Source organism: Ruditapes philippinarum, unplaced genomic scaffold, assembly GCF_026571515.1.
Source record: "Ruditapes philippinarum isolate M1 unplaced genomic scaffold, ASM2657151v2 ctg5609_1_1_1_1, whole genome shotgun sequence".
Taxonomy (NCBI): domain Eukaryota; kingdom Metazoa; phylum Mollusca; class Bivalvia; order Venerida; family Veneridae; genus Ruditapes; species Ruditapes philippinarum.
Window position 1 is genome coordinate 15,349 of NW_026862696.1, and position 25,711 is coordinate 41,059.

Sequence of the window (25,711 nt, forward strand, 5' to 3'; positions counted from 1 at the left end):
TTATAAAAAACAATGATAACTAGAATATGATTGTTAATTTAAGATTATCATAATTAAATTCCATATATTTTTATTGTTTTAAAGTGACTGTTTTGTTAAAAAGTTTATTTCGTTCAAATTTAACACATTACAGCCGTAGTTTCGAATCAAGGGACGCAACTCGGCATGTCAAAATATTAAAATTATTAAACAATTGAAGATGGGTAAGTGATAAACATTTGTATGTTGCATGACATTCTATTGAAATTTATGACTTAAATTATTTGGGGATTTCTTTTTTGGCTTCCATCATTTTCAGCTGACCCCTTTACGATGCTTACCCCTGACAAAAATTGGGTTGGATTTAAAACATTTTTTAAACGCCTTTATTTAAACTTTTTAAAACCAAATAAGATATATTTTTGTAAAAACCCCCAGAAATTTTACTGATTTTATTATAAAAAAATTAATAAGCCTTTTGAAAAAAATCATTTTCGTTTTTTATAATTTTTACCCTTTTCTTTTTTTTCCCTTTTTAAAGTGTTATTGGGATTATATATACCCGTTTCCTTTTACCTGGAACCTTGACATTTTTTATTAATCAAAAAGTTGAGATTTTTTCCCTTTATCAAATACCCCCCTTTCTTTGATTACATTGTAAAGGCGGCGCCTAACTAGAACTGACACTGAAAATTTCATTGATAAGTATAGAATTCTATATATTTTTTTTTATTTGATTTTCTTTTAAATATACGCGTGTAGTCTATAGCCGGGCAAGGCAAAGCCCGGGCCCGCTTCGCGAGCCCGGACTTTGACTTCCCCGTATAATATATATGTATAATTTTTCTCAGGCTACTTTGCCTTTAGCTTAAGGTCTTCAGCGCACCCGTTTATATACTATGACATGACGTGAACGCTGAAGACAACCCCGTAGGGAAAGTTTACCAATAATCGTGCCAGGAATCTGACACGCTCGTATTCATTCATCGAACATGCCATGAAGTAAAGTGAAGCATACCTTGATAAAACTATATATAATCTAAATCTGTTGATAAGCCAAGGATGGACAAATAAAAATCTTATTACGAACATAAATTACCTAATAGTTTCCGACAGGTAAAAATTTCGGCACTTGGCCGCCATATTGCCAAAATGTTTGACCACATGATTACGAGATTGACCTTTACGAACCCATGTGCTTCCAATATTTTTATAAATTACTTTTTAAAAAGATATTGAAAAAGGTGATTTACTGACTTTTATATTCAATAAAATCATATTTAAGTACTAAAAAATTAATGAAAATAAATAAAAACATTATCTTGAATAAAAACATCGAAACCATTGTCAACAAAATGTTCTAAATATAGTACACGACTCTATTCAAATCGGTTCCAGCGAATGACGTCATACGAGGTCTCGTGTGGCACCTGAATGTCATGGCCGACTGTAGTCGGCGTAAATTGATGTTTTACAGTTAAATATGCAATTTTAATGACGGTATTGATATTTTGATACTTTAATTGGTATAGAATGATATTAAAATAATTGTTTTATCGTACAAGAATCGATTGGTTCAAGTGTATTTGCAAGTGAAAAATAAGAATAAATCAACTTATGTTATTCTGGTTAGGTTACGTAACGGGTCTAATCCAAAACTTTAATGCCGCATCAGATGAAAAACAAAAACGTTAAATAGCGGCTTATAAAGTTTTGGAAGCCAGAACTAACTTTGCCTTATGATTGGTAATAAATGATTCTTAAATGATTTAAATAACAGTAAAATCAATGGGAATTAATTAAGATACGATGTTTTCAATATAGCTTAAGCAGTTTACTTTATCAAGGTTTCTATTTATAAAACAACCCCAAAGGGGAAAATATGTCCCTTATGGGTTTGCTTTTTATAAAATTCCTACTAATTTTCACATCAATAAACTCTTTACATCTATATTTTTAGCCCTTTTATTAATTTTACCAGCACCCCGTAAAAACTAAAATAACTTAAAATTTAAACCTGAAAACAAACGCAATGCTTTTAAAGTTTTAAAATATCGAACCTTGCTCTAAAAATTGATCAAACTTTTTATGTTTTATTTACGGGACAAACCCCCGTAATAAATTAGCTGATAAGCTTATTTATTTTTCTGACCTTTCCCTTTACAGCTCAGCTGCAACTCTCTAAATCTTCGTGTCTTGTTTTATATTTAAACAAAAAACCCCCCCTGATCTCTGATAAACCCAAAGAAAATCAATCTAAACCTTACTTAATCTGATTGGCTGGCTAAGAATATTCTTGTTCAAAGAGCGGCTTAAAGTTTAATGATTAACTTGTTTGACAAGTGTCTAAAAATCTATTACTTATAAACAATAATCATATTTATATTAGCTTCCTTAAATAACTAATTCTAAAGTCTTTAAGAGATCTAAAACATAAACAAATCACAATATATCAATACTATTTACCTACGTTTCATATACGTTTGTTTTCTTTTTACCATGCAAATAGGGTTTCTAAAACAAAGGGAAATAACTCTGTTAATAAATATAGGTATCAGGCTATTTTTCGTCACATTCACAAGATAAAAATGTTCGCCGAAAAAAAATCTGCACACAAAAATCTGCTACTGTCAAAATCACCATGTATTTTAGTCCATTACCAATATTTTCACAACTTTCGACAAAATCAAAGGTGGCTCCTCAGCTTTGCCGTATGAAAATGCGCTGTTCTATGCAGATGGGAACCATTCGGTAAAATGTTGGTTCCCATAATTCAAAGCACCTGGGTGTATTTGTATACGGCAAATCTGGGGAGCCATGTTTGAATTTGTCGAAAGATTTTGTAAATGGAGTAAAACGGCGATAATTCTTGATGTTTAGTTTAGGCGTTGCAAATATTTACCGTTTGAAGTTTTTAAAATTGGACCATCATCGGTGAAGAATTGTTCTTCTAGTTGTGTCGTATTCGTTGGAAATGGAATAAAATTAAATGTTGGATTTTTAACGCGGTTATCAGGGATTGATTCAAAGTTTTGGGGAATACGACCCATACTCTATGGGAATTTGGTCAGCAGTGTTTTTGTTAAAATGAAAAAAAAATGCATTGCTGAAATTTTGCAATGGATGTAAATGGGATTCTACATCGAAATCATACAAGAAATGCCACGGGTGGTGCTATCAAGAAAAAGGAAATATACAAGAAATGTTAGAAGAGGTTTGAGATAGGGTCAAAAGGAAGAGATATAGGACAAAAAGTCTGGCCAGCCTACATTTCGCCTCTTCAACCCAAACCTCTCCGGTTACGGTGGCGCCGGCCGTGCACAGCCTTGGATATCACTAGTGGGTTACTTGTAGGCTCAGGGCCCCTAAGGCTGATTAGAATGTAGGGCTGATAGCCCTGCTTGAAGGGATACCAAAGTCCAGGGGCCTCTGCAACGGAGGCAGGTAGGGCTGTTTCCAACGTTGTGCTGTACCAGAGAAGAAGGAGTTCTTGTTAGTACGATGTAGATATGGATGGTTAGATCTATGGAACTTTTGGAGTTTGGTCACTTCTAGTGCGGCTTGGGGGCAGGGGTGAGATAATCGCTGACTGGTATGTCCACAAGGTCATTGAGTGATCTTTGAACATTCATGGTCAGCTGGGCTTTTGGTCCGTCGTGACAACTAATGTCTCCCACTCCAAGTGTTGGATCATGGAGGATACGCTGCTGGTGTTGTGGTAAACGGTTTCGTCACATATCTTGCAGATCTCGGCTCTGGACCGATCTGCGAGCTTTGCGTGTAAGGTCCTTGGTATAAGGGTTCCAGACGGTGGAGCAATATTCAAAGGCCTTTGGTCACACGAGTGACATGTAAGCTGTGCTCTTGACCTGTTCATTGCGGGATGCGCAGGTTGCGTTCGAAGAAAGCCGATTGTACTTGTTGCCCTTTCTTCACGAATCTTGTCAACATGTTGGGTTTCCAGGGAGAGGTTTCCAGACATATGGACTCCGAGGTTACTTGGTTGTCAAGTTCTTATCTCGAGTAATGTGGCCCTTCAAAGGAGTACGGGTATATGATGGGGTTCCTCTTCCTGTGGACCCTGATTATGGCTGCCACTTCTCTGGGTGAAAGTCATGCCCCAGATTTTCTCCCACAATTGCCAGCTTCTTCAGGTCATCCCTGTAAAATGTGGCAGTCCCTCTTCAAGTGGCGAATTTTCCACGGGTATACCACACAGTCGTCAGCAAAGAGCCTGGCCTTGGACATTGAACATGAAGTGGCAGGTCATTGATGAAGACCAGGAAGAGTATTGGGTCGAGCACGCTTCCCTGGGGGACACCGCTGATTTAACTGGTGCTGGGTCGGACGTTGCTTCCATCAACAACTATGCGCTTGAGTGCGGGCCTGTGAGAAATGCCTCAATCAAACTTCAGGGTATTGGTTTTGATGCCATAATGATGGAGCTTGACTAGGCAAGCGACTGTGTGGGACGCGGTCGAAAGGCTTTGCTAAAGTCCAGTACTGCGAGGTTTCATGTTGTTTACGCTGGTCCATGGACTTCCAGGTGAGCTCCATTTCTGTCAGCGTTAGTAGCTTGGGTTTCGCAGCTCCGCCTTCTTCTTAATCCATGCTGGCTGTCAGTTAGTATCTTGTGAGCTGTTCAGCAGATGAATTCATTTATGTTGGTAACGATTGATGTGCTCCAGCATCTTGCAGGCTATGCAGGTGAGGGATACTGGTCTATAGTTGCTGGCTTTGAAGCGCTCCCCTTTCTTGAATATGGCTGACACGTTGGCTGTTATCCACACCTCAGGTATGCTATCAGAAGAGAGGCACTTATTGTAGATGACGACCAGGTATGATGAACACTGTTCAGCCATCTCCTTCAGGATGCGCGCAGAGATCATGTCTGGGCCTGCTGCCTTCTTTGGGTTGAGCTTCCTGAGTAGAGTAAGCACTCCCTTGTTGGTTATCTCTATGTCAGGCATGGTTGGGGATGGTTCGCCCTCAGGATTTGGGATGCAAACAACTTCTGTCTATGATGGCATCTTCAAACATTTAAGCACTATAACAGTGAAGAAGCCTTTATTTGCAAAAGATTTTTGAATTTTTATTCAATATTTTTATTTTTTAACTTTCAATTGGGAATTTTTTCCTGTGGATTGGGAAAATAATATACTACTATTTTCCAATACCGGCTATAAAATGAGACAAAAAAAATCCCTGAGGTGTGCGGATTTTTCTGGTGAACATTTTTATCTTGTGAATTATTATAGATGTTGAAATATGAAATTTTTTCAAAACGGCTTATAATAAGTTTTTTTTGATATATATGATCAGTACATGTGCTGGGATTGACAAATATACATTTTATTTGGATTTTAAAGGCGTTTTAAGCTCCACACCCCAAGTGTCTGTGTGTTTATCTGTTTACCAGTATCACTGAACTATCAGCATTATCATGATTATGATAATCTCAAAGCTAACATTGATGTAGCCACATTATTCGGTAATCCCCTATGTATTTTTCAGAAGTAAAACTTGTATATAAATAACTAAAGAAAACGGAATTCATGAACCATATATTATATATATAATACACCTGGTTTAGACTCTGGGGTCTATACCAGGATACAGTAGCCCTAAAGGGGATTTTCATGCACAGTTACAAAGTACCACCAATTGAAGGGCTTAAGCTATGCCTGCAGGGTCTGGAATATGGGAACTGCCACGGAAGCTGGATTGGTCTTGCCTAGATGGCTGAAAAGTAACTGTGTACAACTGTTACTGCTGCTTGATTTCTTTTTAACTTGTACTGGCATAATCTGTGTCAGTGTCTTTATTCCGTCTTTCCTATGTTATTTCTCTTTTGTCTTTTTTCTTGTGCACCTTTAAAGAAATGTAAAGTTTGACAGTTTAACTTATAGATGTTACGTAGATGCAGTTATACAAACTGGCCGGGCTCTATACTGGCAAAGGTCAATTTATCACTGATATATATATATATATTTTTCAGCTTGTATGGGCTGCTGTAAGGCCATGAGGCCTAGATACAAGAGGCTTGTAGATGACATCTTTCCCGTTAACCCAGAGGTAACTCTACTTCTTATAATTTATATTTATTATTTTCTAATCCTCCATTGTTATTGGGTATTTTTAATATTATATCCCATTATTCGGGCAAGTAATACTGTGAATAAACGAAAAACTGTATATGTATTTTAAAATTAAATGGCCTATTTTCGTATATATACATATTCAGTGGGTTGTACAATAGGATAATAAAAGTATGTACATATAGATAAACATACATGTGTTTGGATTCAATTGATAAAAATATAAAGGTACATTATTTCCTTTTAGGGGAACAAGATGATAAATCTTAAATGTATTCCAAATTATATGTATCTTTTACAATAATTTTGTATAATAGTTTTTAATAATTTACATAATTTATATGTTTTCTTTGATATTTCTACAAACAGGATGGGCTTGTAAAAAACAACATGGATAAATTAACATTCTATGCGTTGTCATCACCTGAGAAATTAGATAGAATAGGAGAATATCTTGCTAGTAGGCTGAGCAGAGATGTTGCAAGAAGAAGAATAGCGTAAGTTTATAAACATAACAAATTGTTACCCAATTGAAATGAAAATATGATAGTGTACAGATGCTTGTTTTACAAATTATTGAAAGGCAAAGTTCTTTCAAAGCATTTATATTATTTGAAAAATTGATTTACATTTATTTATTTATATTATAAAACATCTTTTAGCTTATAAATAAAACAGTAAAATATTATCATTTGCCCATCTTCTTTCAGTACTTTACTAACTATTGTATAAATTATTTAGGAAATACATGTAGATATCAATTTTAAGTGCATTGTTGTAGAATAAACTCGGGTTCAGATGTGCAGGAATATAATCACGAAGGCAAATCAAGAGGCCTGAGTGATTTAATTACAAAGCATTTGAATGATAAACTGTGCATTATATTACTATATTACTATAGTGGAAGAAAAAATATCTATATCAATTCAAACATGCTTATAAAGAAGAGAATTGATTAAAATGTGCAGAACTACATTTAGCGTAGAAACAATTTTAATCCTCTTGATTCTAGTGGTCTTTGTATACACATAAGGGAAACAACCTGCATTAATTATAGAACAGTACAGAGACAGAAATATCAGTTAGATAGATCAATATTTGTTACATATATCAATATTTGTTACATAAATCAATATCAGTTACATAGATCAATATTTGTTACATATATCAATATTTGTTACATAAATCAATATCAGTTACATAGATCAATATTTGTTACATAGATCAATATTTGTTACATAGATAAATATTTGTTATATATATATCAGTTATATAGATCAATATTTGTTACATAGATCAATATTTGTTACATAGATCAATATTTGTTACATAGATCAATATTTGTTACATAGATCAATATTTGTTACATAAATCAATATTTGTTACACAGATCAATATCTGTTACATAGATCAATATTTGTTACATAGATCAATATCAGTTACATAGATCATTATTTGTTACAAAGATCAATATCTTTTACATTGATCAATATTTGTTACATAGATCAATATCATTTACATAAATCAATATTTATTACATAGATCAATAGATCATTAGTTGTTACATAGATCAATATTTGTTATATAGATCAATATCAGTTACATAGATCAATATTTGTTACATAGATCAATATTTGTTACATAGATCAATATTTGTTGCATAGATCAATACCTGTTACAAAGATCAATATTTGTTACATAGATCAATATTTGTTACATAGATCAATATTTGTTACATAGATCAATATCAGTTACATAGATCACTATTTGTTACATAAATCACTATTTGTTACATAGATAAATATCATTTACATAAATCAATATTTATAACTTAGATCAATAGATCAATAGTTGTTGCATAGATCCATATCAGTTACATAGATCCATATCAGTTACATAGATCTATATTTATACATAGATCAATATTTGTTACATATATCAATATTTGTTACATAGGTTAATATCAGTTACATAGATGAATATTTGTTACATAGATCAATAGTTGTTACATAGATCATTATCAGTTACATATATCAATATCAGTTACATAGATCAATATCAGTAACAGAGATCAATATTTGTTACATAGATCAATATTTGTTACATAGATCAATAGTTGTTACATAGATCAATATTTGTTATATAGATAAATATCAGTTACATAGATCAATATCAGTAACATAGATCAATATATGTTACATAGATCAATATCAGTAACATAGATCAATATTTGTTACAGAGATCAATAGGAAACTTACTTGAGTCTCATCATATGAAACTTCAATGCCCAGAGCTAAGATAATTTTCTTGTAGCTAAGTTTCCTTAAATATGGGCCTCCACAAAACTGACAGTAATTTTTTATCATGCCCCTTTGGTCAATACATTGGAAACCCTTGGAGTCATTTAATTAATATAGACTTATTATATAGACTTATATAGAGAAAAACCAAGTTAAGTCTAATTTTGTGAAACTACAATGCCAAGAGCTAAGATATATAGCAAATGGAATGACCTTGTGGAAATCTACAAAACTTACATCAATCATGCCCTTGGGGTCCACTTTGCTTTATGTAGACCAAGCACATCTATGATGCATCTATATTTGGCATATAACATTGTCTACTAGACCTGTTTATCAAAGTTTTATGAAACATGCACCTAGGGTAAAAATGCTTCCACCTTTTAAAACAATTAGACAAAATTCATGACAAATTTTAGACAAAATTCATGATTGGGTCTCTTCTCTAACTGAAAGATTATTTTTGATTAACCCAAAAAAAATTTAACTTTTGGGTGCTATTGTTTATGGCTAGTTGTGGTCCTAGTTCCCCTTAGATGTAATATATTTGTAAAAAGGTTTTCCCATCAAAAAATCCGCAAACATTTAAATGATTTTGCATATTATGCCAATGGGTTGGCAAAATAAACAAGTTCTCTATGCTCACATTATACTCATCCACAGTGTAATGTGAGCATAAAATACTTCATATCCAACATGATCTTTCATGGCATTCTCTGATCATTCCTCCAATTTGTTCAGTTACATAAAATGTATGCTTGCACAGTTTTAAATATATATGATCAGTAATGGGTCATTTTGGGTGTATTTTTTGCAAAGTAATTTCAGTAGTTGATTGATGAAATGAATATATACAGCAGACTTACAACTACTTAAAACATACTTGTGCAACATTAGTTATTTATTTCAGCAGACACTAGACAGACAGTCTGATTAAAATCATTCATTATAGCTTTTATTCCATTCCAGTATTTCTATTTTGGTTTAATTGTAGTCAATTAAATGGTACAATGTTCAGAACTTTCATTCAGAAAAATGCAACAGTATCAAAAACAGTACTGGTGGCAAAGGCTAATCACTTTCATTTAGGGTAAAGAGGTGTAATAAAAGTTCTCTTTAAAAAAATGTAAGTAATATTGTTGCCGTGTTACTTAACTTAACATTGTATCATAGTTATTGAAAATGTGTCAACTTTTATACCCATAAATGATTAATCTGTTGTGGATGAAATAGAGCATGTGTAGTAGACTGGCTATATTTCGATTGTGAAAACAGGGAGTATTTAAACTTTTGCATACGATTCCAGAAAACACTTGCCAATCTGATTATACTCAGGGGCAAAATGCCCCCTTGTGCAAATCAGATAGCCTTGTGTTTCCATGATGTTTATATTAGGTAGGTGCCATGTATAGACCTCTGATATTGTGTGGTATCTCATATTGCAAGGTCAATGTCACTGAGACAAAAATAAATATTTAACATTATTCAACTTCATTTCTTCTGTGAAAAATTGATTTGCTTTGATCTGAGTGCTGATATAATAAAAAGATTTCACAAACTTGAAGTTTCTGACTCATTGTGTGATATACAATATTGTATGTTTACAACCAGATAAACCATCACAGTCTTTGCCATTTAAAGTTTCAGTTAAAGTAATAATTTTAAATATGAAATAAAATGTTTAGATTTCTATATGTTTTAACAATTAATAAGTTCCAATAAATGTATACTGGATATTGATAGGAAAGAGTTTCAGTAATTGTATCAAGTTGTTATCAATTAGTATATTACTTTTCATTAAAGTCTATATGATGGAAAGCTTGTAACATTGGTGGGCTGTCTTTATATTCAAAGGTATACATTAATTATTCAGTACAATCAATTAGGGAGCAGCCACATAATTGATAGTTTGCAGGCGTTTATTCAATACATAAATTTACTCCCTGAGAATCCAATATGTTTGTACAGACAAATTTACCCCTAGAATACACCAGACAATTCATTATTATAATTAAATGATGGCGTAGGGTTGTTCTATGTAAATAATGTATTATAACTATTGTTGAACATTCAAACTGTAAAAATAAAAATAAAATGAGATTGTAGAAAATACATGATTAATCACTTCTCCTGATGATTATAGACTATCTGATGTAGATTGATGCATACATTGATGAAATATTGCTTATACAAGATGTTTCTAGATGTAGAAGTCTTGGCATTTTGATGTGCTGGCTAAATCTGTTTGGCCATTCTGTGTGTAAAGATATGTTTGTTCCAATTACTCCACTATCATAGATCATTCTTCATGCCATGGCAAATGATGGCAATTGGTGCCAGATTTACAGATGGGTTTATTAAGGTATAAGTCAGTCTTAGCCATTTCTTATACACAGTTTTTAATCTATTGATCATTTAAAGACTATCAGAACTAATCCTATAAAGTTTTATCAAAATTTTAATATTAAAGCTATTGTTAAGTTATTACTGTAAGTTTGATGGACCTCTTTCTAAGGGCTTTAGTGTTAATTTACTGTCACATGTATAAATAATTATGTGCAAGTGAATTTTAAAGACTTAACTTATCATCAGCTTACTAATGTTTCTGGCATTTTATTGATTGTACTTTATATAGTTAGTTGAGATAGAATTACATCTTTTGAATAGCTTCATTTATGATTCATCCAAGCAGCTTTAAGATCAAATGTTTCTTATTGAATGGTGGCTAAATTTCATGAATCAGTGAATGTATTATTAGTACTATTTTTGATATTTTTACTATTTGATATGTTTCATCTAACCTCCATTAATGAATAATATGTCTATACAGTAAAGAGTTAGTGATTTAAATTCTGATCAAGTTTATATTCTGTTCTATATGTTCTCATGCATCAAACAGAGATTTGTTTTCGTGCTTTTAAAGAAGTAATGGCTTCAATGAATTTCCTGTGATGCTAGGTTAAAGAACACTTGACGTAATTCCAGTTTTATTGTTCATTCCATGCCAGATAATCCTTTCCCCTATTGATTAGTTTCTGGCAGAAATTCTTCACCAGTTTTTACAGACTATACCACTTTGCTGAGATATTCTATAGCAAAACAAATTAGTCGTATGACAAATTCATATCATTTATAGTAGAGTATAGAAGTTGATAGTTGATACAAGACAAGTTTCTTTTAAATTTTTTACTTAAGGGACATAATGCTGGAGTTTGTTTATTGAATTAAGAATTATTAGCAATTTTAGGAAAGATAAAATGAGCAGTACGGATATAAGCAGAGATTTGAGGTGAGCCTTTAACTGTACTTGAAGAAGATTATTATAGTATTTCACACATTACCAATTAAGTGTTGTTTATATTTCTTCTTTTTCTACCATAAACTGCTTGACAATAAATCACTTGTGTAAATTATATGCTTATAGAATTGCAAAATATTTGTAATTTGAAAATTGAAAGTACAACGTCTTTTCTGGATATATACTTCTATTGTAAGTTGTTATTTAGTAAATGTAAAATATGTACAGAATTTCACAAAGACTTAAAGTGTTCCCTAGAATTTTCAACATCTTCTATAAAAATGTTAGATAATTTAAGGTATAACAATTTTAGAATCTGATGGTAACACTGTCAGCTCCACATACAGTGATTGCCAGTAAGATCCTGAACTACTCCTTCTATATAACTAATATTCTTACAGATGGAACTTATAAAAAAACATATAATAACTAATATTCTTACAGATGGAACTTATAAAACCATATTATTATAATAACTAGCATTTTTACAGATGGAACTTATAAAACCATATAATAACAAACATTTATACAGATGGAACTTATAAAACCATATAATAACAAACATTCTTATAGATAGAACTTATAAAACCATATAATAACTAACATTCTTATAGATAGAACTTATAAAACCATATAATAACTAACATTCTTACAGATGGAACTTATAAAACCATATAATAACTAACATTCTTATAGATAGAACTTATAAAACCATATAATAACTAACATTCTTATAGATAGAACTTATAAAACCATATAATAACAAACATCCATACAGATGGAACTTAAAAAAACAATATAATAACAAACATTCTTACAGATTGAACTTATAAAACCATTAAATAACTAACATTCTTACAGATTGAACTTAAAAAACCATATAATAACAAACATTCATACAGATGGAACTAATATAAAACCATATTATAACTTAAATATTTGTACAGATGGAACTTATAAAATCAAATTATAAATAACTACTAGTAACATTCTTAAAGATGGCATTATAAAAGGATATAATAACTTACTTTCTTACAAATGGAACTTAAATAAAACTATAATAATAATGACTTACATTCTTACAGATGGAACTAATAAAACCATAATAATAATAACTAATATTCTTACAAATGGAACTTATAAAACCATAATAATAATAATAACTAATATTCATATACAAATGGAACTTATAAAACCATAATAATAATAACTAATATTCTTACAAATGGAACTTATAAAACCATATAATAACTAATATTTTACAGATGGAACTTATAAAACCATAATTATATTTTGATAATTTTTACATTTAATTTCAAACAATGATATTATTCTATGTTTGTCATTTATTTTGTTTATTAGACTTTTTCCAATGTTGCCCCTTAAAATAACGGTTATTTCACTTAGCATTATCATAGTGTAAAGTTTGTTAATTCAATCTTAGCTAATTGTATTATGAATTATTTATGACTCATTGTTTATTATGTGTAAGATTAAACAAGTAAAAGACAGCAAGATTTTTTTGTAAGAGTTAATTGTATTAATGTCATAAAAGACATCCAATAATTTATCTTTGTCCTTAGTTAATGATTCTTGCTTAAAAACAGGGCATGTAGGTATACATTAACATAGAAGAAACCATAAACATAATGTTTAATATGCATGACTTTAAGGGTGCTATGTAAAAATAGCTGACTGCAATGGTGGGCCAGGAATTTTGGTTTCATTATCAAAACTGAACTGTCGAATGATATCATAAAAGCATGGGAAGAGCTTAATAACAAAATTTCTTTTACCCACTAAATATAATGGGATAAGAAATTACTGAATTGGACATATAATTTTATTAGGTAATAGTGCTAATGCACCTTTTTTCCTTGCAGGTTTTTGCTTTATTGTAAAATGTGTTCTGAGTGTGTTTCTGCACATATTGATACACAAGAAAACAACAACTTAACACAATAATTATCTAACATTATGGAGACACAAGTCTCACAACTCTGAGGTACCTTTTATTAGGGCTGGGGTGATTATCTGAGTACTCCGATAATCATGAATCAAAATGAAAAGTCTCGTAAGAATATTCCCCAGTCCAGAGATCGTGGATTGCAATTTTTACTTGTTTATTACACTTTCCTCATTTGCAATTGAAATACTAAAGTATTCCAAACACTGGAAGTAAATTTTGCCTGAATGTGAAGTTTTGTATAATTGGCGCGACTCATTTTCAACCTTTAAACCTTCTTTTTATTTGCATATCTGTTTTATGAAATTCATGTTTAGTATTGTTTAAAGAAAAAAAAACATGTTTTCAGAACTAATGTTCCTGTTTTTATGGGTGTCTTGATAACAAAAGATTCATGGTTTGATTTGTGAATCGCAAGTGTTGAATCATTGGTCAGATCAGATCGTCACTTATCCGACGATCCACACCCCTACCTACATTTTCTTACTGTCAAGCACTCAAAATCTTTATTATGATGTTCAATCTATGTTCATCCTAATTTTGTAGGCAAAAATACATAAGTCTGTCATGAGTTTTGTCTTTAATAACATGTTCAAACATGCTGTCTTACAGATTTGAATGTCAAGCTAAAAATAATGATCAGAAATTAAGATTTTGAAAATGCATGCCTAAGATATTTATTTTTGACATTTTAAAAGAAGTTATTAATGGGCCTGTCTGAAATAAGTCATCACTTAGGTGAATTTGCATGAAGAATTGTATGATTGCATGAACAGTGGTATTATATATTAGATAGAAATGTGAGAGAAGCAACTGACATTGCTATGCTATTGATTTCGAATTATTGCTGACAGTTTTGTAATTTGTGTGGTGGTTTATTTAAGATTAAACATGTCTTGTTTAAAACACTGGCTCACATTATATGACCATTTGTCACACTGTCACATCTTCCTCCCTTCACTAATTTAAATAATCATCATGGTTATGGGTATTTCTGTATAGGATAAACCCTCCAGTATTAACTTAATAGTTATACGTGTATTTAAGAACTAATTATATCATTTAGAAGTTGAAGATGTGTGTTAGTGTACTCTATATGTTTAGTTAGATCAAGATTTATTTTGTTTTTTTATCAGATTTAGTCTTAGTTGTAACATATTACCCAGTCACATTTGTGTAAGTTGTTGAGGAATAAATTTGAAATTTTCAATATTACATGTACATGACTGTATAATACTGAAATTAAGGTGTAAAGTTGGCAACAGGTGAGGGCCTTATGTTTACTATACATCTGGGCAGTCATTAGTCAATTATTATAATAACATGATTAAATGTTTATTTATCTTTCTGTTAATTTGCTTCAAAATTTACTATAAAGAAGACTTTTTTAGCTGAAATTTGTCTGAATTATACCATATATAATACTATATAAGAGATTATATGAGATTAGAACAGCTATAGACTTATAGGTTGATTGTTGGCTGTCACAATTCAGACACATCAATTAACAATCTGCCTCCTCTGTCAATTAGTGAGCTAATATATGGCTAGGTTATGGCTAGGTTAGTTTACAGACTGTTTTCCTCAATGGTATTCCTGGTAATATAGATGAAGTTATCACAGCCGACCAGTGATGCCTGAAACACTCACTATGTCAGAAGATTATATGTCAATCAATAGTGAAAGAAAATTATCTGAAACAAAACTTGTCCAGTTGTACAAAACTCAAGGGGGAGAATCACGCCGTTCGTTACCCAAACAAACAAGATGGCGGATGCAGCCAAAAAGTAGGTTTTTTCCCTTTTTTCTCTGAAATTGGTGATGTTCTGATGTTAAAGGACATATAACAACCTTCTACACAATTTTCCTGGCACACAGGATGTTATTTCATGATGTTTCGTCCCGTACTTCATCTGAAATGCGCGTCACCAGATTCGAAGCGAGAGAATTTTCCACCGGTTTGATCGTGGTAACGTACGGCTTTTTCTCTCAAACTCACTGTTTCTTTTACATATATGTATATTAACTGAAACCACTGACTTAAAAAAGTTGTTATATGTTGTCAAGTAAGCAATCATACCAATTCTGGCTAGATTTACTGCTGTAAATATTAATATCGGGGCATTTTCCGGAAATGATAACGTATGGCGCACAAAATATCAATGATAACGTACGGCGCATTTTTTTCTGATTAATTGATTTTCTTTATAGTAGAAAAGTTATGTTTACAAGACATAAGTGGATGTGTAGAACCAAATTAAGAAACTGAAATAGATAATATTAGTGTCCAGCTTTATTTGTCATCCAATGAAAGCGTTGTATTTCTTAAAAATAAATTGTGTAAATTTTCATAGAATAGAAGAACAAAAGTCGATGATATATCAAAGTCCGTTCATATAAGCCTTTTTTCCCCATAGTACTTCATAGAACCGCGTTTGTGCAAATGGACAGGTATAGTGATGAAATAAAGTTAATACTAATGAAGCCAAATACAGCTTGACACTAAGTAGGTTTGTATTCATCCGTAGCTGTTCTACAGAAATAAGAATATTCTCCGGTCGCTATCGCCCCGTCGAAATAGAACAACACGGATGAACACTTACATATACTTCGTAAACAATAGTTTAAGAGTAGCGTAATAATTTTTATAATCGTTCTTCTATAAAGATAATGACGTCATTTAAGCACATGAGCGGTCTGGCCTTAAAGGTTTCAGACGGGTTCCCGGCATAGATAAAAAACATCGAAATCCAAATACGATTTGAAACTTCATAATTAACACTAGAAATACATAAACAAATTCCAATGTCACTCTTTTATTGCTGATACCTGCAATACTTTTTTTTAAAGAAATTATTGTTTTTGTTGGGGCGTTTCTGGAAAAAGAACGCCAGAATATGATAGGCAAATTCTTGCATGTAATTGTTTTGATCAACTTATGACGTTCCTTTTATTTACAATTATGAAATCCGCAATTGATGCGAAGGGACCTTCATTTTTTTAGGATATATGTATAAACAACGGTTAATTGCGTTTCTGTGTTAAAAATCGATTTATATACAACAATTTTGCATTAATAGCTCATGTAATGTATGCTTTTTGTATGCGTGTGTATGTATATGTAAATACAAGAGACCTATAAGTTACTGGTTTAAAGATCAATTTTGAAAATATTCATAATGTTGCTCCTTCAGAAAATTTCGGCTGGTATTTACCCCTTTACCTCATATATACGCGAAACAACACACTTTCGACCCCCCTTTTAGGCCTCAGTGAAAAAATGTCCTTTTTTGGACCCCAAACACATGTTTTCGTTTGAGAAACGTTGCTAAAAAAGTGAGCACTTTTTCGGCGCCGCCCCCCATCCAAAAGATACATCAGGGGGTTGCCAGAAGGGGGATGTGCCCCCTTCTGTTTGGGGGGTTTGAAGAGGGGCGGTAGTCCCCCTCATCGCCAAGAAAATTTTGGACTTGCGAGAGGCTAAAAATGACCCCAGGTCGATCATAAGGTAACGTGTAACCAACGCTGAAAAGCCTTTGACTCTATCTCAATCCCTTGAGAAGTTGCAGCACTTTGAAATAAATTTTGATGAAAAAACTCAAGGCAAAATAGTGATTTATGGCAATTTTGAGATGTCCCCATGTTGCCATGGTAACAGGAAATTTTAGACTGAGCATGTCGTTACAAAGGCAATGGTCCTGTCAACATTTGTGCCAAGTTTGATTAGTATTGAAACGTTTTTCAAAGTTTCGTAGCAGTTTGAACTTGTAACAGGAGGCTTTTCAATAAAAAACGGCCATTTTTCACAATATGCTCATAATGGAAAGGGTTACATGTTTATATGAACTGTTCGTTATTATGCATGTTTTATGTCCTCATTGGCTCTAAAGCCAAATGGAATAAAATAAAATGTCTACTGTCTACTATAATAAAAAAAACTCTGAGGCTATGTCGCGTAATTATATCTCACAACGTCACGCTAAATGGTAGCGTTTCAATATTAACCGCCCGTCTAATAAACAGAATTTTTTTTATTTACTAAATTCAATTAAGTTTTTCGCATAACATTATTTTCTATCTCATTCAATAAACTCATTATAGAACCTACATTCATTCATTTTTCTCTGTTATGTATTTTTCTTTCAATGAGCGACCATATTGAATAAACAGAGGCTCATCTCATCTGGTTGTAAGCTAGTCGCAATCAATTTTCGTTTGTAAATGTTGAGGGGTTCAAATATTAAGATTTCCTTATCAGAAATTTGTTAGGAATGATTTTAGACTTTTTCTTTGGAAAAGAAAATATATCAAGCCGTCCGTACCTTTTTAACATTTTTGCTCTGCTGAATGCGTTTCTTCTTTCCAATTATGGGATAAGACCATAATTATCGCACAACACTGGCGGAATTTAATGTAAAGACAACAACACACAAATGTTTCCTTAAAGTTGAGACTTTTCTTCCCATTCTGCATTTTATACAAAATATTCTCAAACTATACACGTGTGTTTTAATTGGTATATTAACAACGAATATATATTATGCCACCAGCTAGAAAGATTTTTCCAGCTATTTCCGATAGTACAGCATTGTTCAATTAATTATTTCTGACCGGACCAACATTTTTTTCAGATATCTATCATTTCCTACATAAAAATAATTCATTATCAGCTGATTGGACAAATGGAAATCCACCAAGTAGTAAAATGCGCCGTACGTTATCATTGATATTTTGTGCGCCATACGTTATCATTTCCGGAAAATGCCCCTATATTAATATTTACAGCAGTAAATCTAGCCAGAATTGGCATGATTGCTTACATGACAACATATTACAACTTTTTTAAGTCAGTGGTTTCAGTTAATATACATATATGTAAAAGAAACAGTGAATTTGAGAGAAAAAGCCGTACGTTACCACGATCAAACCGGTGGAAAATTCTCTCGCTTCGAATCTGGTGACGCGCATTTCAGATGAAGTACGGGACGAAACATCATGAAATAACATCCTGTGTGCCAGGAAAAATGTGTAGAAGGTTGTTATATGTACCTTTACATTTGAACATCACGAATTTCAGAGAAAAAAGGGAAAAACTTACTTTTTGGCTGCATCCGCCATCTTGTTTGTTTGGGTAACGAACGGCGTGATTCTCCCCCTTGAAACTTCTCTTACATAAACAAGTGAAAATAAATGACCTTCAGTAGATGTTTTTATATCTTTGATAGAGAAAGGGTGTGAATTAGTTTTGAATGTTAAACAATTGATTCCCATAAAAGTTTGTTATATTAATAAAAATAACTTTGTTATATAAATGAAAATAGTGTCAAACTGTAACAAAAAATGTCTTGCATATTGATATTCTAAGTTTCATTTCAATGAATCAAATTTCCATCTAGATGCAAACAAACAAACTTGGTATTTAGAAACATGATAAAAAATGGATCATTATAGTAATAAGAATGTGCATATTTAATAAAAACTGATTGCAAATATTCCTATTGAGCATTAATGAAACCATGTTCAGTGTATTTACTGAATGTGAAATAAATTATGATTATTAGGCATTATTAGTCATCTGAATAACCAATTCATGGACTTGATTAACTTAAAATGGAAGAATAAAGTCCAGTATTACTCTGTAACTCTAGCCTGTGCATGCCCTTGAATTATTATTTATAACATCTCACACACATGCTCCCTTCATTACAGTTACAACTAATGGTACTTATTTTAAAATTTACTATCAAGACCCTTGATATTCTAGCAGGAATTTACACACCTTTTTGAACTGTTCCTGCAAACTGTTCTTTTTGATACAATCAGAGACTGATATAACTAAGTTGAACATATTATACTCACTGATTCATTATTTTATACTGTAGTCAATATACAAGTGTTTCACACGGTTTCTGTATCACAAAATATTTCATATTTACAGGCTGTATTTATTATGCCCCCCCCCCCCTTTCAAAGAAATGGGGGAATATTGCTTTGCATTTGTCTGTCGGTCAGTCAGTCCGTAGACAAAATGGTCACCGATCAATAACTAAAGACAGCTTAGGCCTAGGATCTGCAAACTTGGTATGAGTATTGTTCATGACTAGTAGATGATCCCTATTGATTTTAGGGTCAAAGGTCAAGGTCAAGGTTACATAGACCTTGTAGGTAAAAGTGGTTTTCAATCAATAACTTGACAACCCATGGGCTGTTGGCTCTCAAACTTCATAGGTGCAAAGTAGATGACAGCTATTGATTATGGGGTCTTGATTATGGGGTATTCATCTTGTAGGTAAAAACAGTTTATGATCCGGATAACTTCACAACCCATGGACCCCTGGCGCTAAAACTACTAAGGTGCATTGGTCTTTGCCAGTAGATGACCTCTATTGATTTTGGGGTCATGGGGTCAAAGGTCAAGGTCATATTGACCTTCTAGGTAAAAATGGTGTCCGATCAATGACAACCAATAGGCCCTTGGCCCTCAAACTTCATGCATATGTCTTTGCTGGTAGATGACCTCTATTAATGTTGTGGTCAAGGGGTCAAAGATGAAGGTCACATTGACCTTGTATGTAAAAACAGTTTCCAGTCATTAGCTTGACAACCCATGTGCTGTTGGCCTTCAAACTTCGTAGGTGGATTGGTCTTGGCTACAACTAGATGGCCCCTTTTGATTTTGGGGTCAAGGGTCAAAGGTCAGGGCTATATTGACCTTGTAGGTAAAAACTGTTTCCGATTAATGTTTTGACAACCCAAAGGACCTTGGTCTTCAAACTGCATATGTGCATTGGTCTTGGGCAGTAGATGACCCCTATTGATTTTTGGGTTAAGTGGTCAAAGGTCAAGGTCACATTGACCATGTTTTTAAAAACGGTTTCCTATCAATAACTGGACAACCCATGGACCCTTGACATTCAAACTTCACAGATGCATTAGTTTTGGTCAGAAGATAACCTCAACAGATTTTTGGGGTCCAGGGGTCAGAGGTCAAGATTACAGAAAAAAACGCTTTCTGATCATTATCTCAACAACTCATTCAAATTTCACAGGTACATTGGTCTTGGCCAGTAGATAACCCCTATTCAGCAATTCATGGATAAAGCATACAATTTTAAAAACAATCAGACCTTAAGGAAGAATAAACATTTCAGTAATTGTGTAACTAGAGATCTAGCCTGTGCAAAGTTAGAATTTTGACTCGTGAATTATTTATTAAATATTGTATATTTACAGGCTAGTGAAGATAGCAATGGATGCACTAGATCAGCTGCTTGTGTCATGTCATGATTACTCCCTCAATCTGTTTGTTGAAAGCTTTCTCAAGATGGTACAGAAACTTCTGGAATGTGATGAATTAGAGTTACAGATCCTAGCAACCTCATCAGTATGTTTTGTTAAATCTTAATATAGACATTTTATCTTAACAAAAAAAGAGTACTTTTAAGTGAATGTTTAATTGTCATAAGCATGAAACATTGAAACATTAGTTAATTTTGTTAATTTTAATGCATTTGGTCATGTGATGAAAATTATCTAAAATTTGTTGTCATATAAGTTTTGTGAATCACACCTAAGAATGTTATAAAACTTTGGATAAAGATAAATATTTATACTGTGACATCTATATTACATTTATACTGTGACAGCTATATTATATTTATACTGACAGCTTTATTATATTTGTACTGTGTTGATTTTGAGTTCACTAGGTCAAAAGTAAAGGTCGCAGGGGCCTTTACAAAAAAATCTTGTCCGCCCAATAACTTAAGAATCCTCTCACCCACAGTCTTCATATTTGGCATGGAGGTTGGCCATGACCATTATATGATCCCTATTGCTTTTGAGGGTACTGGGTCAAAGGTCAAGGTCACATGGGGCTTTGATTTCAAAAAGCTTGTCCCCACAATAACTTAAGAATCATTTGACCCACTGTCTTCATATTTGGCATGGAGGTTGGTCATGACCATTTGGTGACCCCTATTGATTTTGAGGTCACTGGATCAAAGGTAAAGGTCACTTTGATCTTTGCCACAAAAACATGTAGAATACATAACTGAGCAATGCACTTACAGGCTTACTACCCTCAGATTTGGCAGGGAGTGTGTCCTTAAGCTCTAAATGACCACTGTTGATTCTGACAAAGTGGTATGCGGGGATATTCAAGCCATGACACTGGCATTTCTAGTTATCAATATTTGAAATACTTATTGAAAATGTGCCCATTGTAGACCAATTCACTTTAACATAAAAGAAAATACTTGTAAAATATGACATATTAATTGAATGTTTATAATTTAAGTTTGTGAAGTTTGCCAATATTGAAGAAGATACACCTTCCTATCATAGACGTTATGATTTCTTCGTGTCAAAGTTCAGTGCCATGTGTCACAGTAGTGCTGACTGTGAAACAGACAGATCCAAGTATGTACAACTTATTCACAGATTTCTTTATCAAGTAAGATGGCTTCAAAAACACAACAGGATAAGAATTTTAAAAGATGACATTGGTTCATAGTTGTAGAAGAAATTTTTCTCTGAGCTTACTACAGGTTAAGTTTTGGTTTATGATAAATATTGTTGTTATTGGAGAAGTTTGTCTGCTTATAATATACCGGTATGCTAGTATTGTAACATGCTTATATGTATATGCAAACCCTGGCCAGAATTTATAAGTTAGTAGAAAGTGAACAGCTTCATTTTCATGTATATACTTTTAAATGTGTTTATAAACACAATAGTTGTTTACTTCTTATGATAAAACTATTTGATAATTAAAAAACAAAAACAAACTTATTGAATTATAATAAGACAGGTCAGACCACTTAGTTCAATAAACAGAGCATTAGATTTGTAAAGCAGGGGTTACTGGTTCAATCCTTGGGTGAAGTGACATTTAGTCTCAGACATTGAGTTGCTGGTTCAATCCTGGGGTGAAGTAACATTTAGTCTCAGACATTGAGTTGCTGGTTCAATCCTGGGGTGAAGTGACATTTAGTCTCAAACATTGAGTGTAGTGGTTCAATCCTGGGGTGAAGTGACATTTAGTCTCAGACATTGAGTTGCTGGTTCAATCCTGGGGTGAAGTGACATTTAGTCTCAGACATTGAGTTGCTGGTTCAATCCTGGGGTGAAGTGACATTTAGTCTCAAACATTGAGTGTAGTGGTTCAATCCTGGGGTGAAGTGACATTTAGTCTCAGACATTGAGTTGCCTGGTTCAATCCTGGGGTGAAGTGACATTTTTAGTCTCAGACATTGAGTTGCTGGTTCAATCCTGGGGTGAAGTGACATTTAGGTCTCAAACATTGAGTGTAGTGGTTCAATCCTGGGGTGAAGTGACATTTAGTCTCAGACATTGAGTTGCTGGTTCAAATCCTGGGGTGAAGTGACATTTAGTATCAGACATTGAGTGTAGTGGTTTCAATCCTGGGGTGAAGTAACATTTAGTCTCATACATTGAGTTGCTGGTTCAATCCTGGGGTGAAGTGCATTTAGTCTCAGACATTGAAGTTGCTGGTTCAATCCTGGATGAAGTGGCATTTAGTATCAGACATTGAGTTGCTGGTTCAATCCTGCGGGTGAAGTAACATTTCAGTCTCAGACATTGAGTTGCTGGTTCAATCCTGGGGTGTAGTGAACATTTACGTCTCAGACATTGAGTTGCTGGGTCAATCCTGGGGTGAAGTGACATTTAGTCTCAAACATTGAGTGTAGTGGTTCAAATCTGGGGTGAAGTGACATTTAGTATCAGAACATTGAGTTGCTGGTTCAATCCTGGGGGTGAAGTGACATTTAGTCTCAGACATTGAGTGTAGTGGTTCAAATCCTGGGGTGAAGTGACATTTAGTCTCAGACATTGAGTGCTGGTTCAATCCTGGGGTGAAGTAACATTTAGTCTCCAGACATTGAGTTGCTGGTTCAATCCTTGGGGTGAAGTGACAAGTCTCATACATTAGTTGCTGTTCAAATCCTGGGGTGAAGTGACATTTAGTCTCAAACAGTGTAGTGGTTCAATCCTGGGGTGAAGTTTGACATTTAGTTCAGACAATGAGTATCTGGTTCAATCCTGGGGTGAAGTGACATTTAGTCTCAGACATTGAGTGTAGTGGTTCAATCCTGGGGTGAAGTGACATTTAGTCTCAGACATTGAGTTGCTTGTTCAATCCTGGGGTGAAGTGACATTTAGTCTCAGACATTGAGTGTAGTGGTTCAATCCTGGGTGAAGTGAATTTAGTCTCAGACATTGAGTTGCTGGTTCAATCCTGGGGTGAAGTGATATTTAGTCTCAAACATTGAGTGGTAGTGGTTCAATCCTGGGGTGAAGTGACATTTAGTCTCAGACATTGAGTGTAGTGTTCAATCCTGGGGTGAAGTGACATTTAAGTCCTCAGACATTGAGTTTTGCTGGTTCAATCCTGGGGTGAAGTGAGCATTTAGTCTAAAAACATTGAGTGTAGTGGTTCAGTCCCCTGGGGTGAAGTGACATTTAGTCTTAGACATTGAGTTGCTGGTTTTTCAAATCCCTGGGGTGAAGTGACATTTTAGTCTCAGACATTGAGTTGCTGGTTCAATCCTGGTTTGAAGTGACATTTAGTCTCAAACATTGAGTGTAGTGGTTCAATCTGGGGTGAAGTCATTTAGTCTCAAGACATTGAGTGTAGTGGTTTCAATCCTGGGTTGTGTTTCAAGTCCTTTGGGGTGAAGTGACATTTAGTCTCAGACATTGAGTTGCTGGTTTCAATCCTGGGGTGAAGTGACATTTAGTCTCAGACATTTGAGTTGCAAAAGTGTTCAAATCCATGGGTGAAGTGACATTTTTTTCTTTTAGTACTCAGACATTATGTGTTTTTTATTCATTCCAGAACTTTTTCAATAAAATAAAATTTTAAAATGTACCAAATTTTTAAAAACTGATTTTTAAATTTTAACAATTTTTCATAGTTTACGAAGGGGGTGGGGGGGGGTGGGGGAGAAAATAAAATTACCCCCAACTAAAAAATTATATACCCCCCCTACATTTTGTTTTTTGAAAAAAAAAAACTTCTAGATCTGGTTTCCTAAAAAATTAAATAAAATTAATCTTTAATAAATTTATTATATTAGAATGGTTTTAAAAGGTTAAAAAGAAGGTTAGGAGTGACTTTTTCTTACTTGATGGGGAAGAGGTTTTAGCCTTTTGTTTTTTGGGAAAATTTATCACAAAATTTGTAATTTTGGGAATAAAAAGCGGGTTTAAGTTAAGTATTTGGGGGAAAATGCATGTTTTTGAAAAAAAAAATTTAAATTTGGGGAAAGGGCCTTTTTCGGGGGTCTGTTATTAAGCAGAAAATCACTGTTAGGGATATTAAAGCTTATTTATCTATATTTTTTTGTTTATATTTGCTTATTTTAGTATGGGAGAATATAAAATTTTAAGTTAAAACTGTTTAATTCGAACAAGACAAATTTTATTTCAAAACTTTGAATTTTTCAAGGCGATGGGGTAACATAAAAAGGGGAGTATTTTTGTGTGAAAGAACAACCAAAAGGTAAGTTTGTCATGTAATTTGGGATGTTTATGTAGCAATAGTTCTTAACTTTAGTGATAGAGTTTTTACTAATTTAACCCCCTAAAACCCGCCTTATTGTAGGTTTTTCTTCTTTGAAATTTTTAACAGTTTAATTTTTTTGGATTTTCCTATCATTTAAACTGGCCCGCGTAAAAGTCGGTCACACTACATCATATCAGGCTGGCCCTGTCTCTAAACTGGTGGTAAAAAATGCCCCGCGTATAGTGGTCACACTACATAATATAAGGGTGGCCCGTTTCCCTTACTGGTGTAAAAACTGCCTGCAGTATAGCCCGGTTTACACATCTATACAGGCTGGCCTGTCTCTATCTAAAAGTTGAGTAAAAAAAAAAAAATAAATACATACTATTTCGGTGGCCTGTCTCTAAAAAATGGTGGTAAACTGTTGCATATACCCCGGTCCACTAAATTTTAAAATATACAGGTGGCCTGTCCTTAAATGGTGGTAAACTGCTTGCATATAGTCAGGTCACTACATACATTACAGGCTGCCGTTTAAAT

General features: G+C 33.3%; 1 protein-coding gene across 1 annotated transcript; it reads left to right on the forward strand.

Annotated features, from left to right (window-relative positions):
- The first annotated feature begins 128 nt into the window (after positions 1-128).
- LOC132719936 (protein EFR3 homolog B-like) lies at positions 129-22,171 on the forward strand. The gene is made up of 5 exons (XM_060703897.1): positions 129-203; positions 5,978-6,054; positions 6,447-6,574; positions 20,875-21,025; positions 21,941-22,171. The coding sequence occupies exons 1-5, from the start codon at positions 200-202 to the stop codon at positions 22,154-22,156; spliced, it is 576 nt and encodes a 191-aa protein (XP_060559880.1). The 5' UTR covers positions 129-199; the 3' UTR covers positions 22,157-22,171.
- The last annotated feature ends 3,540 nt before the right edge of the window (positions 22,172-25,711 follow it).